Below are 16983 nucleotides of genomic sequence, written 5' to 3'. Positions count from 1 at the left end.
TATTTTTTTCATCTTGCCAACCACATTTTGTCTTATGTATTAAGCTTAAGTAATGATGCAAAAAAAAAAAAAGGTCTATCCAGTGACTCGTGAGGCAGTCCAACTTGGCAGACCCCGAGGCTGTCAGCCTAATAACACAGAGCCATGCACCACATGGAAGTTTTGGAAACAAACACCACCAGGCAGAGACCAACTCTCCTCCCTACTCTTAACCTAACCGCCTATGAGCACTCATCCTGGGCATAGAAGACACAGAAAAAAGCAGATCTATAAACCCACCATGTGTGGCCCTTAACTAATGCTATATTAACTTTGGTTAAGTCATAGTGACTTAACCATTAATGAACATGAATTAAGGATGAATTCATGATAAATTAATCATGAATTAATGTATGAGTTCATTATTAATTCATCATCATTACCTAATACGTGTATGAATTTGCTGGCTATGGTAAGTTGTGCCCATTTATTATTTATTTTTGGCAAAAATAGACAATTTAACATCGAGTTGCCTAATCAATATCTGTATCCATACGACACAATACTGGTGTAATTACGGTTAATGACCAATAGTGGGCGTTATTTGGGGTTTTATATAATATCGCGATATAACGGCACTTGAAATCTCGCGATATGACGGTGCTTAAAATCTCGCCCGTGCATTAGCTGCAGGAAACCCCGTCTAATCTTCCTTTTCCAAACATGGCACCGAAGGTGAAGAAGGAAGGTTTGTCAATCCATACGTTTTTATGATATAAACTGTGTAAATGCTCCATGTTATTCAACACAATACGGTTTGATGTGGGTATCGTCACAACCCGTCTCAGCGCCGTGGTTTTGAGGGTCTAAATACGTTTATAATTCACACATCTTTCAAGATAGAATTCAGCTCGCATGTCGGTAACGTTGTGCGGTGCTTCGCTAACGTTAGCAAGCTAAGCTAACCTGCTAACGTTAATTCTGGTGTCAGAAACCCGTTTTAACAGCCCGCCGCCTACAGTCAGCCTCGATGTCACAACAGATGTATAATTATATACGTGTAATTTCTTATTGTAGTACCCTGTGAATACGTTTAGAGATATTATGGTAACACGAAGGCCGGTAGTGGACAGTCTGTTTGCCACACGTGAACGTGAGATGGACATGCGTACTGTGTACAACTCACTCATAATGACGCGGATCTTGAGGAAGCTAGAATGCTACTCTTAATTAACATGATTGTTAGCAGCATTCAGCGTGTTAAATGACAGTTATGGTCATGGTCTAAACTACGTTGTTTAAAATGATACATTTCGGGTCGAGTTGCTGCTGGCACTGTAGATGGGTGTTTGAGCGTGACGCTAGGATTGCTATAGTCCAGTGGTGGAAAGTATTCACAATTTTTCATCAAACTATCAATACTGCAATGTAGAAATACTGTTATGTTATATAAATGTTTGGAATCCAAAATTTACTTGGGGAAATGTATCTGCATCAAAATATAATTGTAAGTATCAAAAGTAAAAGTACTCAGAATGTCAGAATGCAGTGCAGAATGTCCCATTTCACAAGTTTAAGATGTATTTAAAAATCTTTTGAAAATGTCCGACGCATTGTGAGGTTGTAGATCTGCTATTTTAAATGGCCGAAATGTATATAAGGCTGGAGTATTTTGTAATCATAATCAAAATCTACAAAGTAACTGCTGGTAACAAAGTTTTCATATAATTGTAGTGGGGTGAAAGCACAATATTTTCCTCTGAGATGTAGTGGGGTAGAGGTAAAAGTATTGACAATTGTAAATACTGAAGAAAGTAAAAATACCTCAATTGTACTTGAGTACATGTACTTAGTTACTTTACACCACTGCTACAGTCTGTTCAATTTCCACGTGTCTAAATTGGCCTATATACACAGGTACATGTTGCACAGTTTAGGCTTCAATCGGCCATTGTCATTATGGTACCCTGAAGTCTTTATAAGGGAGACCAGACTGCACCATTACATTTCAAAAGCTGTTTTATACTATTTAAATATAGCAAATCGGATGAATATAAGTTGGGGAGTAGTGTATAAATGATCTAAAATTTAGCTTTTTAGCATGAGTTGTAACTCAAGAAATGTAACATCAATTTGTTTTTATTTCATAGCTGTCCCGGCCAAGACAGAGGCCAAGTCAAAGGCCCTGAAGGCCAAGAAGGCTGTGCTGAAAGGAGTCCACAGTCAGAGGAAGAAGAAGGTCAGGACTTCTCCCACTTTCCGTCGCCCCAAGACCCTACGTCTGCGCAGAACGCCCAAGTATCCTCGCAAGAGTGCCCCTCGTAGGAACAAGTAAGTACCCCGGCCTGATGCGTCGGACCACTAAAGTTGACATGACTTGGACGGTGCAAATGATGGCAAACAGCGATCAAAGTATGAAATCAATGATTCTAGCTTTTAAACTACTGATGCACCTAAACGGAGACGTCATGTCCGTATTTGCTCAGTATGTTGAGAAGTATAATGCAACATGTAGAATAAAACTATAGGGACATTGGATTATAAAATGATGGGGATTGGTCTGTCTTCATGCAAGCATTTGGAAATGGCAGCACAGGGAGACGAGCCATGTTGGTGGTCAATAAGCAAAACGGATATTGTAGCGAGTTCTCTATTAACATTGAACCAGCACAGCATAATCAGTGTTGGCTTATAGCTATACAGTAGATCCACTCGTATACTAAAAAAACGCACGAATAACAGACAGACTTAAGTTAAAACCCACTAACTAAAACAAAGACAATCATTTACCAAAGTTCTCTGTAATGGTCCAGTGTTGGGAACAATTATAAGTCAAAATTGATATCAAACTTAAGTCCGGCTTTAAGAACCATTCATATCAAGAGTCATTAGCGAAAGCTCCAGGAGTGTTAAACACGAGTTGGAGTTTGCATCCCCTCGTTTTATAATCCTATACTATGGAGATTTAGTCTCAAGCAATAATTTCAAGCTAATCATCCTTGAAAATGGTTTTAAACTTGTTTTTATGATGCATCAGCCTAACAAAATGCTCCTGTTCTAGGTTGGATCACTATGCCATCATTAAGTTCCCCCTGACAACTGAGTCGGCCATGAAGAAAATCGAGGACAACAACACATTGGTGTTCATTGTTGATGTCAAGGCCAACAAGCACCAGATCAAACACGCTGTCAAGAAGTTGTATGACATCGATGTCGCCAAAGTCAACACACTCATCAGGTATGACTTTAGATAAGTCTGTTCTCAATAGAACACAAACCTGCATCTTCAACCCAGGATTGCTAAATTAATCAACAGTACAAGGGTTCAGTCATTCAACTCTGAAGAGTTATGAATGATTGAGATGAGGGTGAATGTTGTTTTGATAATTTGTAGGCATGTGCTTTAATTTTGACATTGTGATGAGGCTAAATCTTGTCTTTAGATGTTCTCACTAATGCTTATAAGATGTCACCATTTCTGTCTACTTACTGTCTCAAGAGTAGGGCGGTGGACAGTTCAGAAATGCCTACCAATGATTTCATTGGTAGGCTTATTTTTTAAATTGATGCAAGAACATTGGCTTCTATTTCAGCATGCTAACTTTCCAGGAAGAGAAAAGCTGTAGTTGGTTAATGGTTAGCTTAGAATCCCCATCGATGTCATTCATGGGTAGATGTTACTGAACTGTCCGTAGCCCACCAATGAGACGGTGTGTAGATGGAAATTGTGACATGATCATTATTGAGGACCAATTATGGTGTTAAGTGTTAAATGGTTTGATGATGGCTTAAGTGTTTTTCCTGGTTTTAAGGCTGCATTTCTGAACTTACCTGACTCTTCTAGTTGTTCTATTTGCTTTTACCTACTTGGTTCTGCATTACTGATCAAAAATCTTATTGTGAAAATGTGTTTATATTTTTTGAAGATAAATGGTCGTCCCCACAATGTTATTAATGTAAAATAGTCTGCAATAGTCCTATTTAATTAGTCTCATTTCCAAGCCCTGCCAGGTACGTTCTCCAGCACCAGTTTGCTCAAAGTAAAATGATTATTACGTCTCTGACCTATGTGCCTTATATTTTCGTCATTCTTCCTGTCTGCAGGCCTGATGGTGAGAAGAAGGCGTACGTTCGTCTAGCTCCAGATTACGATGCGTTGGATGTTGCAAACAAGGTGAGTCTGTTGGATCACACTATCCTCTAAACCAAAATATTTCACTATCTAAGAAAGACTCGTTAAGATTCTGTGCAAGTGATGTTAATTTAGATCGTCTGACTGCCTGTGATGATTACAAAGGAACCACTGATGCCAGAACTGTATTCTCTATAGTGTGCATATTGTTGGGGACAATATCTAATTCTTAATTTTTCCCCTTCCAGATTGGCATCATCTAAACTGTAGCTGCGTTGGATGTTGCAAACAAGGTGAGTCGGTTGGATCACACTATCCTCTAAACCAAAATATTTCACTATCTAGAAAGACTCGTTAAGATTCTGTGCAAGTGATGTTAATTTAGATCGTCTGACTGCCTGTGATGATTACAAAGGAACCACTGATGCCAGAATTGTATTCTGTATAGTGTGCATATTGTTGGGGACAATATCTAATACCTTCTTTTTTTCCCCTTCCAGATCAGGCATCATCTAAACTGTAGCTGAAGAGGCATGTTGAATAAATATTTGTAAAAACTTGAGTCTGATTCAGTGTCTTTGAATGATTTATATGCTTTGCTTTAAATCTTGAGAATTAAGCATTAGTTGATTTGTCTACTTTATTAGGATGACAAAAAAGTCCTGAGGACTCGTTTCCATTGTGGTCCCCAATTCATCAACATAAGACAACAATAAAGACCACACCTCTTTCGTAGTGTCCCGGTGGATTTTCAGGCCTGTTTTGAAATAAGCCAGTGATCCACGTTTTAACCCATTAAGACCTGAGACCGATTCTACACATGCCTTAAATCAGTGATTCCCACACTTTTCGTGCCAAGGACCCCATCTGAAAATGTTGTGCCAAAGAATTGTGTATATTAAAAAACAATATGACACTGATGCTTTCCCGCTTTAATGGTTAAGGCAGGCATGCCCAAAGCTTTCTTGTGTTGACATTCTGAAGATGTGAAAGAGAAAATGTACAGCTTTTTTACAGCTGGTTATATTGGGCTACACTGCCATTAGAAAAAGACAATTTGAGTGTAAATAGAATAGCAATAGTGCATGCAGGTGAAAAAAGGCTGAATTGTTTGTTTCGTGCACAGATGAGGCTTACATTTGGCTACACTGCCTATCAAACTGTTGGTCCAAAGCAGACATGCAAAAGTGTCACTTTTCAGCTAGTCACCTTTTTGAACCCAAATAGGGCAATGTGTGACACCTGACCCGAAAGAAAACATGTCACCTTTTTCACCTCACTCCAAAGCTTAGGAGATGCAGTTGGCCATAAGGTATTTTCAAATATGGCCCCTTGAAAAATTGTTTGGACACCCCCTGGGTTAAGTAATGGTGTCAAGGCGTATTCCCATGTTCTATGAGAAAAACATAACTCTGCCCAGACTTGCCAACCATCAAAGGACCAGCTTCAAGATGTGAAATATTTTTGTAGTTTTTATTTGACAGGTAAAAGGCATTTGCATGAGTACAGATTAGTGACAGACATTAATCCAAGTGTTTCTATAATCAGACAAGATCTTAATGGCATGTATGCCAAAGGGACAAGTTGTAAAAAATGGGGAATAAATAAATATGCAACTTGAACTTATTTCTCCCTGTAAGTTAAAATGGTATTGCTTAGTCGAGTAGACTAGAGGAAACAAACTTTAAACATTAAAGGAGAATTCCGGACAAATTAAGTGTTATCTTTGATGTCTCGTTACTCACCTACCGATGTGAAAAGTAGCGTTCTTTTTTTTCATATATTCCCCTGTCGTCATTTTTTAAACACCCTCCGTTGTTATAATGGGAGCGTGAGGGTTAGTGAAGTTCGTCTATTATAACCGACGCAAAGTTGTTTTTTTCACTACTAGTATTCATAGTAGAGTCTCATGATAGTCAAACATGCGTTGAAACTATCTGCGAGGCTGCCGTCAATGGCGAACGATTTAACACTGGTTGCTTGTTTCTTCCAGAACCTGGCAACTCGTGTTGCCAGATTCTGGAAACAAGCAACCAGTGTTAAATCGTTCGCCATTAACGGCAGGCTCGCAGGAATTTTCAGCGCATGTTTGACTATCATGAGACTCTACAATGAATCGTAGTAGAGAAAAAAATAACATTGCGTCGGTTATAATAGACGAACTTCACTAACCCTCACGCTCCCATTATAACAACGGAGGGTGTTTAAAAAATGACGACAGGGGAATATATGAAAAAAAAGAACGCTACTTTTCACATCGGTAGGTGAGTAACGAGACATCAAAGATAACACTTAATTTGTCCGGAATTCTCCTTTAACATGGCGTCCAAATTAAGAGAGGAAGGTTCGGACTGTCCCTTTCACTAAGCCTCTACAGATGGGGCACTTTCGCAGCGAGGGGGCACACTCCTTGCACACCACCAGGTGTCCGCATGGTATGAACACGATGTTCACCTCTTTGTCCATACACACCTTACAGGTGCGCTCCTCCTGCAGGCGACGTAGCTGCTCCTCCATAGGTAGGTCTACATCAAAAGGTGGAGATGGCATGGAAATTCAGAAACATGGATGTTTATTAGATCTAGCCATTGTAGTAAAAGTTGCACTACAACTGTTGTTCTTTGGCTCTGACCCTGAGGCAGGTTAAAATTAATAAAGTGAACTTTCAACTAATCAATGTGTTTATGTACGGTGTATATACAGTATACACATTTTAACAATTTCCAGGCACTATGCACTTGCCCAAGAAATATATATACTGTACATACCTGAGAGATCTTGACTTGGTGATGTAGCCTCATTTGCCTGGGCTGAAAGCGCAGAGAAAACTGTCAAAATTGCAAACCAGTCAGTTACTGCCACTCTGGATTTATACCCCACTCTAACGTCTATTATGTGTATAGTTTTGTTTGGTTCCATTTTATTGTGGTTTATGCTTTTATTAATCTTAACTGATAGTGCGTGTACCAATCTAAAATCTTACAAAAATGTTTTACAATGAAATGGTTAAAAGTGTAAGTGCCATGTATGTACCCATGAGATCTCGGAGCAAGTGGACATCATTCTTCTGGATCCAGTTGCGGAAAACCTCAGCGGCAGCATTGCCCTTAGTTAGGACTATTTCTATCAGACGAGCTGTCTGCTGCTGGACTGACGTCTGTGCCTGGAGGCTGGCATATTCTTCAGCAGCTGGTGAACAGATTTATGGTATTTGTACAGCACCTTTCATTCACGAAATGCAGCTCAGTGTGCTTTATATTAATTCAAACTAAAGGAAAGACAACAGTCAATGACAGAACAAGAAATAAAGATCAGCTGTTTTCACAATGTTCGTCTATTATGAAATGCTCAGAATTGGGACGTGCGTCATGTGTATTATGTCGTTTTTCTCCAGCAGTTATCCAGATGGAAAAATTGCATTAAAGATGTACAGTATGTAGTGGTATTACAAAACATACTTATGACATTTTCACCCCTCAGATGCTCCAATACAGTTTCAACGCTCTTCAGGCGCAGGACCAGGGCAGCCTGGTGTCTCTTCAGAAAAGTAAACCCATCTGAGGGAATAGAAATTACATTATGTATTTATACGTTATAAAGAATAGGAAAAAAACTTCTTCAACCCGTCCTATACAGTAAGGTCTTGTCGTTATCCCTCCTGTCACTCTCTGGTATCTTACCCAATGCCCTAGGTCAGGATAAGAGATTGCGCACTCACCGGCTTCGAATGCTATCAATGCATTGAATGGGAGATTATCACGTTTTATCAGACCATTGAATGGGCGAGTAGGCGACGAGTAGGCGATATACAGACCTACCCGCGATTTGTCAGACCATTCATTGGGCGTAATCAGGAGCTACTGACCTACTTGGAGGCGGAGCAGTCCCCACAACAATATTTACGATTCTGTGCCTATCGGTACATAACTCCAACGGCGCTGAGTAGGCTCAGGCGAACGTCACACCGTTCAGGACGGCAACTCTGTCGCTTTAGCTCCCTCGGTGGTCCTTCACGGGGTGACAGTTCGCCTGAGACTGTGCGCCTCCGTCATGGTCCAAAACCAAAACCAAAACCGAAACTGAACTATTTAAGTCATCTCCGTTGGTAGGTCAGTATGTCGCCTACTTCGCCCATTCAATGGTCTAATAAAAGGTGATAATGTCCCATTCAATGTATTGATAGCATCCGAATCAGGTGGTGCACTATGGTTCTGAGTTCTGACCTGACTGACCTGTACGTCTAACTACTACTAACTATGGCTGATTATACTGTTGGTGTAGTGAAGCTTGCTGAACTGATATTGCAGCTATAGCATGTCACTCAGTGCCAGCTAAAACCCTACAATGTAAATGTAGGGACTTATAACTGCGTTTAAAACATGGAGGTCTGTCGTACCGGACGCCATGGCCTCCGCCAGCATTTCCCGCTCCTCCTCTCTCTTCTGGTCTTCAGCACTTAGTAGATCCGAAACCAACTCCTGGACTGTTTTGTAGTTCTCTCCACTGGTCAGGATCTTACTCTGGACCGTCTGCTTGACCAGGCTGCGCTCAAAGCCCATCTCCATGGCAGACTTAATCACTGGAGTGTTCATCATGACTGCATCCTCAGAGCGTTCCTCGCCCGGACCGAGGTGCACCACTAAGAGAGAGAGAGGGCAAAAGTTGACCATATTTTATATATTTGGCAGCCATTAACAAAATGGCTGCCATGTGAATATGGTCATTAAGAGTGCCCCTATACAGACATTATTATTACTGGGGTGGTATACATGCTGTCTTTTATCATTTTAGTTGTCTATTACGTTGGAAATTGTATGAATGTATTTATTATTGTATCTTTCTGTATGTCTCTTCTACACCCCCCACAAACACATGGTACTTAGTTTACACACATTTGCATTCAAAGGACCACGATAGAAATAAGCTCTCAAGCTTTTCTGTGTTTTAATAAAAACGTCAATCAATCGACTTGTGATGTCTGATAAAAACTACACTAAGCTAAGACCTAAGTGGATGGACTTAATCATAAAAGAATAAGATGCAAGGCAGGTCAATTGTTACCCTCAAAGGAACAAGGAGAACTCTTGTGCAAGATTTAATTGCTACTCTTGTAAGATCTATTTTTATTGTTTCATGCTCACCTGGGGGATCCACAAACTCCCTGGAGCTGCTGTCTCCATTTGTAAGGAGCTGTAAGGAGAACCCACACACAGTTCTATTATCTATTCTTGACTTATTTTTATTTTGACTTAATTAAATAAGGTGAAGTGATTATTGATGCTCGGAGAAGAGAATTTCACTGCCTGAAATGCCAGCTGTATATGTGCATTCAAATGCCAATCATTCCAGTCAAGAAAGGTGGGAGGTTCTGTACCACTACCAACCTGTTCAAACAGTCTAGGGAAACGAGCCTGGATCTGATGAACAAACTCCTGTCCCTTCTCTTGGAGCAAGTATTCACATCTGCAATAAACCAGAGGAACATGAATCAACACATTTATATAAAAATCATTATTTATTTATGTATTTAATTCACTATGTTGGCCTGCAGTAATGAAGTTAACAATAATGTTAGTGCTGACACAACAGTGCAGCTAATATTGATAGCTATAATAACACACTTTTAACAGGGTTTACTTTGTTCAAGGGACTTTGTAACCATGTAACAATATAGTGACGCATAATAAAGTATTTATTTTAAATAGCTGTGTTTACCTGGGAAACCATTTAGCATGTTCCACCCAAGGATCATCTCCGGACTCCCAGCATCGCAGTCCTCCGTCACAGCAGAAACACTTCACGTCATCGTTACGACCTGAAACACAATGCAGGACAGTTCAATTATCTGATGTCAAGTAAGAAGAAACAGGTGTTGGGGGATCAACCACTTGAACCCTAGCATTCTGGGGCTAATATTTTCTGCAAAAGCAGATTTCCAAGTTTGCAAAGTGACACACTATGACTTTGAGCTTGTGAACTGTTTTCAGCAAAGATATTTAACGTAGAGTGAGGGGGCCTAGTATAGAACCCATGGGAATCCGGTCAACCAAGTATAGGGTTTGAGCGGTTAGGGGGAGTCAATGCTTTCTTAGTACTGTAGTGCGGTGACCTATTCATTGTTTTGGCTTATTTAGGGGGGAAGCTCTAAGTATGTCAAAACCATCGTGTTTAAACCGGTAATTTTTATTCAGCTGGACTTTCCTGCTTTAATAAAGTCTAGAAATTGCAACCGTTACACTGTCGTTAAAATAAAGGGAATTGCTGTTTTCATTGGAAAGTCCAAAGAAGAAATAACAAGTGTAAGAAGAAATTAAGTCATCCCCTCCCTAGCTCTGCTCCAATGCGTTAGCTACGAAGTCATGCCCTATCTAACTCCATTCCAGTGCGTTAGTCATGAATTTGAAAAATATGAAACTATTCCCTGACTGGTAATTGCTTCAATAATAAATGCTTCTGTGAAAACCCAATAAACAAAGTAAAACAAGAACAGTACATTAATTCCAGTCATTAAAGTACAGACGGTGAGAAATTATAACCTCTTTAACAGTGTATTAGTGAGGCACAGCCATAACAATCACACTGGACCTGTGCATGTATTATTATAATATCAACTACATGATACATCAAATGACTACTCTGCTCTGATACACAGTCCTTACCTACGTAGTAGAAGCCGGCTTTGGCCAGCTGGTCAGGACGGACAGGGATGCGAGAGGGCCAGTTTACAAAGGTGAGCAGTCTCTCTTCACTCTGTTGCATGGCTGGGTTGGATACATTACTGAGAGCCGTCACTCCCGGCTGGGAGGCTCCAGGCGCTGCTACCGCCGCGGCCACTCCCCCAGGCCCAGCCCCGGCAGCCCCAGCCAGGGACACGTTGTCGGCCCTGTCCCCTCGGACGAAGCGGCAGTTTGGGTAATGCCTCTGGTGTTCTGACACAGCCCTGTCGCCTGGCTCCCAGTTACTCAGCTACAAATAAGTAAATGGTTTATTTGCATATTCCCCGACACATTTACATAAATAGAGGTTCTGTTTATTTGAATACACAGATGTATAGTAGATACATATTTATAAACTGACCCACACACTGTTGAGCAATTCTCTAGAGAAAAGTTCTTGTAAATGAGAAACACTTGCTGGTTCACATAAACTGTAGAGATAGGCATTTTTTTGTAAAGACACATGAGTGTTTGGGGTTATCAGCCGTTCACTGTAACATGAGGTCATATACTAATTAATATTACAGTGCACTCATAAACAAATTAATATTACAGTGCACTCATATACAAATTAATATTAAAGTGCACATCATTATGGGCCTTGGACAAAGCAACTGCATCAATTATGTAGAGCAACTGACATCAGTAATGTAGTGAACGAAGCCAACCATCTCATTACAGAGAGCCTACAAGGTGAACAGAGACTATAATGGAAATAACTACACAATTATACAAACATTTAGCAATCTATAAATTCAGCCACCACAACACCAAATCTGTTGTTCTGAAATGTTTTTAACTGCCTTGAGGTTTCCCAGTTTTGTCCATCAGCTACGATTTCAGAGCAAAGACTTTATTTTACAAGCCAAGCCTTTCAATTTAACTGGGATTAGGATACCCATAACATGCCACTTGTTTTGATGTTACAATAATAGATTTCATGAAAGCCAGCAACACTGGATATTTGATGCATATGGTGGATAAATCCAACAGGATAAAGTTAACATTAACCTTGAAGCTCTGGGCCTAAGTAGGGTTGCACATCGGCAACGCTCTGTGGCAAGAAAAGCAGCGTGCGTCTCATATTTGAACCAAGCACTTCTATAACCAATTAAATGTTAAATCAAATCTGATGTTATATTATATATAACATCAGTTTATAATATCCCTAAACTACATATTAGATATGTCTATCAGACAATACACATTAGGTAATTGAAAGCTCATTATATACATCAACACATTGTCCCATCTATCAACACAACTAATCCATCACAACACAGTCCTCCGGTGAAGAGAAGCCACCAACATGTATGAGGTTTCACGCACCTGTCCTCCACAAGTGAAGCAAGCCACTCTGTCCCCCTGTCCCAGGTGGTAGAAGCCAGCCTTGGCCAACTCTGACGGAGTGATGATAGAGAGAGTCCACGAGTGGAAGGAGTCAAGGCGTTCCTGCTCTCTGCGCATGCTGGGGTTGTGGCACGTGGGTGGCCTCTGGTGGGACATGTCCTCGACGCCGCGTGAGCTGAGGGGGCTGGAGGGTGGTGGTGCGGAGAAGCCCATATTCAGGTAGCCTGCCACTGGCTCCTCTCCTTGGCTTCCTGTCGGAGGGTTGGCGGCAGGGCCTGGGCCAGAAAGCTAGAGGAAAACATAAAACATAACAAAAAGAACACTTAAAAATGTAATCTAGATTCTTAAAATAAGATTTTGTTTTACAAAAGGTAAATAGGTACAAGCTGTATCAATCAATGAAAAACAGCAAAAAAGCTGTTAGGACAGAGTAGTAGTATGATTCTCCACGGTTTCATGTCAGTCCCTTCTCGTTCTCTGTTCCCAAATCTGTTTCCGCATGTCTTCTCGTCAAGTGCTTTTAGTTGTTTTTCATTGTAACTTTGTTCTGCTGCTTTCTCAGGTTACATGAAAAACACAGGGAATGCACTTTACACTGACGTTTACAAATGTCAAAACACTCAGTATTACAAGTTGAATTAACACCACAGATGTTCACAGGTTTTTATGAGATGAATTGAGATGCCAACAGCGCAGTACTAAGCCGCTTTATATTTCAGTCATTTCAGAATTTAAATATAAACACATGGTTACACCATATTGATGGAAAAAACAACATATATATATTGTACGTATGTAAGGACTGCTATACAAGGTAAATGCAGTTGTAATGGTCAATGGTTCAATTAGACATGAGACATGCGACTTCATTTGCAGACCTATGGGTTCTGCACAGTTCCAGAATACCTTGTTTTTTTAAATGTCTGAAACATTTTTCCAACAGAAAGAAATTGCAGTGTCACTGTCTTGCCATATGAAGCGGTCATCAACCATCATTGGCATTTCGAAAGAACTGTTTATTGTATTGTTTTATGTTTATTGCCCTTATCCTCACGTTTACTTTTTCATGTCTTACTGGTATGACTGGTGCACTGCGGAGCGGGGAGAAGGCAGAGTGGGAGGAGGAGAGGAGGTTTGCTGTGGATGGAAGGCTCTGAATGAATGAGCAGGAAGGAGAGAGCTGTCTGTGTTTCTCCGTGGGACAGTCCCCGGCCTGCCAGCCCTCTGCCGTCACGTTACACCGGAAACACTGCACTCGGTCGCCCACGCCCGTGTAGAACCAACCCGCCCTCGCCAGACTCCGCTCCGTGACCCCCGAGGTGGGAAAGCGGGCGAAGGTAGAGATGCGAAAGAGCTCTGCGGATGTAAAAGATATTGTGTTCAAGAGACAATCGATGTATTCTAATTTGCACACACACACACAATAAAGAAGAAAACAAAGTTGAGTTTTAACCCATTAAGACCGGGAACGCATCTGTGTCATTTTAAGATTTCTTTGGGCTATTCAAAAATAGCAGATATACAAGCTCATAGCGCGGCACCGAGTGCCGCACTATGAGCTTGTAGATCTGCTATTTTTGAAAAATCTTGAAACTTTGAGCAAATCTTTGAATATATATATTTTTCAAAGCGAACATTTGTAACTCAAATCTTGCTTCTAGCTTCTGGGGGATTCTACAAATGTCTTCTAAATCAAGAAAAAAAAATGATGTTGCTATAATGAGTGGTTCTCAAACTTTTTCATGTCAAGGACCACATAAAAGTATATGAATTTTGGCCATCTCAAAAATATTTTGTTCCAGGGACCCCCCAGAAGTTGTAATAGAGTTAAAAATGTTCGCTATGGAAAAATAGATATTCAAAGATTTGCACACATTTTCCCAAAAAATTGCAGACCTACAAGCTCATAGCGCGACACTCGGTACCACGCTATGAGCTTGTATATCTGCTATTTTTGAATAGCCAAAGAAGTCTAAAATGACACAGATACGTTCTCGGTCTGAAAGGGTTAAAGGAAATGATTATGCATGTGTAAGAGGCGCTCAGAAAAAAAGTATGCTAGCCGCTGTAACTCATTTTATTTTAATGCCCATGTGCCCTTCTTCCAGTTCTTTAGCCTGGGTTTCACTTTGTGTATCTTTATAATATATGTTGTTTAAGTAAAATGATGAAAAGAAATAAAACATTTTGTACCTGAGGAGTTGTCGTATTGCAGGTCTGGTGGAGGCCCATTGCGACACAGACCCATCAGAAATTGGTTGTTTTTCAGCTGAAGAAGTGTTTCCATTTTCAAAGATTTTATGACTTAAAGAAGAGATGCCCTCCAATAGGGGGGAGAGGTTTGAGAATACCCAGGATGTCTCATACACACACACACACACACACACACACACACACACTCACACACACATATATTGAGATAGAGACAAATGGTAGAAATTGCATGTGGTAGAAAAAATTACATGGGTATTTCCAAGTTAAATGACTAAACTTTTGTGCTAGTTTCATGACATGAAGAGAATGTAATTGTATGAAAGAAAGAAACAAAGGGTGGTGTCCGCGGGCGGATGGAGCAGTACCTGCCCATCACGAGACTAGATTTGGATTCCTCCTCTGGCAGAGCTAGGCGCTCCAATGAACACAATTAGCTGTGTTCACAGGTGAGCAGCCGGCAGGGGAAGGCGTCCTCTGTGGCTACACTAGTGTCTCCTACCAAAGGGAGTGGAACTGGGAGGGATGGCGTGTTATTCCCTCCTGGTGAAACATTTACTCAAGTGCTGTAGTTAAGTACAATTTGGAGGTACTTTTACTTTATTTGAGTATTTCTATTTTTGTATTTATTATTTCTATATCCCAAAAGCCTTTTTTAAAAAAACTTTTTACTCCACAACAATTATTTGACATCCTTGAGCTTGAAGATCTGATATTTTCAAAGAAGTTTGACAAATGTTAGTACTGCAACTATATTTTGATGCCAATAAATTGAATACAGGGTTTTACTTGTAACCGAGTATTTCTATATTGTGGTATTGCTGCTTTTTACTTAAGTAAAATATTTGAGTACTTCTCCCACCACAGCTAGTATGTATGCTTGGGTTACCATGGGCACTGTTGCCCATGGTAACCCAAGCATACATACTCTCTGGGTCCTGCCGATAAATAATTCAAAGCAGAATGATAAGCAGCATATTGCTCCGTCCAGCCAGCATTACCACATGTCACTCCTCTCCTCACCTCCATTGATAGAGCTGCAGCACAGAATTTCTATTTTTACTACAAAATAAAATGTGTTCAGTTTTAAAACAATGAGATGAGAAATGCTCAAATGAAAAAACGGGGATGTTGCTCACGGACGATACTCATCCAGGATCCGAGTTTGACAGATTTTCTAGTACACTCCTGGGAGATGAGCATTTCATAGTGTCTATCGTACCCTCTAACCGTGACAACAATGATTGGAGTCGAAACATAACTAATTAGTTAAACATGAATTACACAACACACACGCGCACACAACACACACACAGGCCAATGATTATGAACTCTCAAACCTCCCCCCCAGGTGGGCATCCCCTTCGTGGGAGTTTAGGCTTCCATTAGAATATTATAAACTCCACTTGATGAAATGAAAGTCCCCTGTGAGGACAATAACTATCTCAGCAAGAACAAGGAAATCCCCTCTTTACGGCATCAATGTTGGCAGCACCTGTAGAATCAAGAGAAAAATACAACTTAATTGACGATGGCGAGACATTTTTAATCTTGATGTTTTTCTAGTTCCCAATGCAGCCATCATCACTATTTTTACAATCAGGTTCCAAACAATTACATAGTGGGTTATGCTTATTGATCTATAGGCACACCCAGACAAGACATCATTTATCTAGACACCCAGAGAACATAATAATATGAGTGATAGAAAAGTAGAAAGTTGGTGTACATCATTTGTATTTATATTCATGTTGAAGGTTTATTGTTTTCCATTTCATTTCAGAGCTGAGCAAAGTGTGACCCATGAATGCAATTGACAGCAGATATATGTAGGACTGGGACATGGTCAGCATTAGATGTATCAATGGAGGTCAGTTCTGATTTACCTAGTGCATGCATAACTGTATCATACAAAGAACGTTCTGTGTATGATATACACTAGGCCAGTGGTTCTCAAACCTTTTCATGTCAAGGACCCCCAAATTGACACTTATTAGCCCGCGGACCCCCATTTCAAAAGATAAGCCAGGGACCCCCATAAGAGAAGATTTTTTACGGCTCTAGCAGTGATTCTCAACCATTTTAATTTCAAGGACCCCCAGTTTGACATGCATTAGGGCTACAGACCCCCATTTAATGGCATTTCTATCACTTGGACCCAATTTATATTGTAAAATCTGTCAATTTAACTCTGAGAGTGTACAAATGGCCCTAACGGGTCCATTTGGTTCCATTTGTACACTCTCAGAGTTACAGACCCATTAGGGTCCATTTGGTGCCTAATCTATCATTTAGCTGGAACTCCCTCAAGGACCATGGGGGTCCCCGGACCCCACTTTGAGAACCAATGCACTAGGCTGCCTTGCGTCACGATACGACGCGTTATTTAGCTTGTAGATGAGTTAGTTTAGTTTAGTTTAATTTAGTTTTTATTTTAGAGTCTTCTCCAGCTAACTAGGCCTTAAAAATAATATAGGATGAAATCGTCCAGGTTTGAGATGGGCAGCTAATTCTCAAACCTGAATTGTGTCGCAAACAAGAAATATACATATTACCTGCCAAATGCATGCGACAAATGACAGTGTAGTTACAGGA

At 40.4% G+C, this 16983-nt stretch overlaps 2 protein-coding genes across 6 annotated transcripts; one reads left to right on the top strand and one right to left on the bottom strand.

Annotated features, from left to right (window-relative positions):
- The first annotated feature begins 674 nt into the window (after positions 1 to 674).
- On the top strand, positions 675 to 4673 carry rpl23a (ribosomal protein L23a). Of its 3 annotated transcripts, none has more exons than XM_080435715.1 (6): positions 675 to 727; positions 2130 to 2310; positions 3041 to 3217; positions 4084 to 4153; positions 4360 to 4404; positions 4612 to 4673. In XM_080435715.1, the coding sequence occupies exons 1-5, from the start codon at positions 703 to 705 to the stop codon at positions 4372 to 4374; spliced, it is 468 nt and encodes a 155-aa protein (XP_080291841.1). In that variant the 5' UTR covers positions 675 to 702; the 3' UTR covers positions 4375 to 4404; positions 4612 to 4673. The 3 variants fall into 3 exon arrangements, with proteins under 3 accessions (XP_080291841.1, XP_080291840.1, XP_080291839.1); XM_080435714.1 differs by having other exon boundaries at positions 684 to 727; positions 4360 to 4375; positions 4634 to 4673; XM_080435713.1 differs by lacking the exon at positions 4360 to 4404 and having other exon boundaries at positions 684 to 727; positions 4084 to 4157; positions 4617 to 4673.
- A 904-nt stretch (positions 4674 to 5577) lies between these two features.
- birc2 (baculoviral IAP repeat containing 2) lies at positions 5578 to 15271 on the bottom strand. Of its 3 annotated transcripts, XM_080435425.1 has the most exons (13): positions 14371 to 15271; positions 13253 to 13533; positions 12157 to 12465; positions 10771 to 11077; positions 9827 to 9926; positions 9496 to 9574; positions 9253 to 9301; positions 8508 to 8750; positions 7570 to 7668; positions 7145 to 7300; positions 6880 to 6939; positions 6430 to 6636; positions 5578 to 5806 (listed from the first exon to the last, which is right to left on the bottom strand). In XM_080435425.1, exons 1-12 carry the CDS (start codon positions 14462 to 14464, stop codon positions 6443 to 6445), a joined length of 1971 nt encoding a protein of 656 aa, XP_080291551.1. In that variant the 5' UTR covers positions 14465 to 15271; the 3' UTR covers positions 5578 to 5806; positions 6430 to 6442. The 3 variants fall into 3 exon arrangements, with proteins under 3 accessions (XP_080291551.1, XP_080291550.1, XP_080291552.1); XM_080435424.1 differs by lacking the exon at positions 5578 to 5806 and having other exon boundaries at positions 6160 to 6636; XM_080435426.1 differs by lacking the exon at positions 5578 to 5806 and having other exon boundaries at positions 6161 to 6636; positions 6880 to 6921.
- Positions 15272 to 16983: the final 1712 nt, after the last annotated feature.

The sequence above is a fragment of the Gymnoscopelus braueri genome (genome assembly GCF_963280865.1).
Source record: "Gymnoscopelus braueri genome assembly, chromosome: 8".
NCBI classification, from domain to species: domain Eukaryota; kingdom Metazoa; phylum Chordata; class Actinopteri; order Myctophiformes; family Myctophidae; genus Gymnoscopelus; species Gymnoscopelus braueri.
Note: the sequence above shows the minus strand (reverse complement) of the source record. Positions and strands in the feature narration are given on the sequence as shown.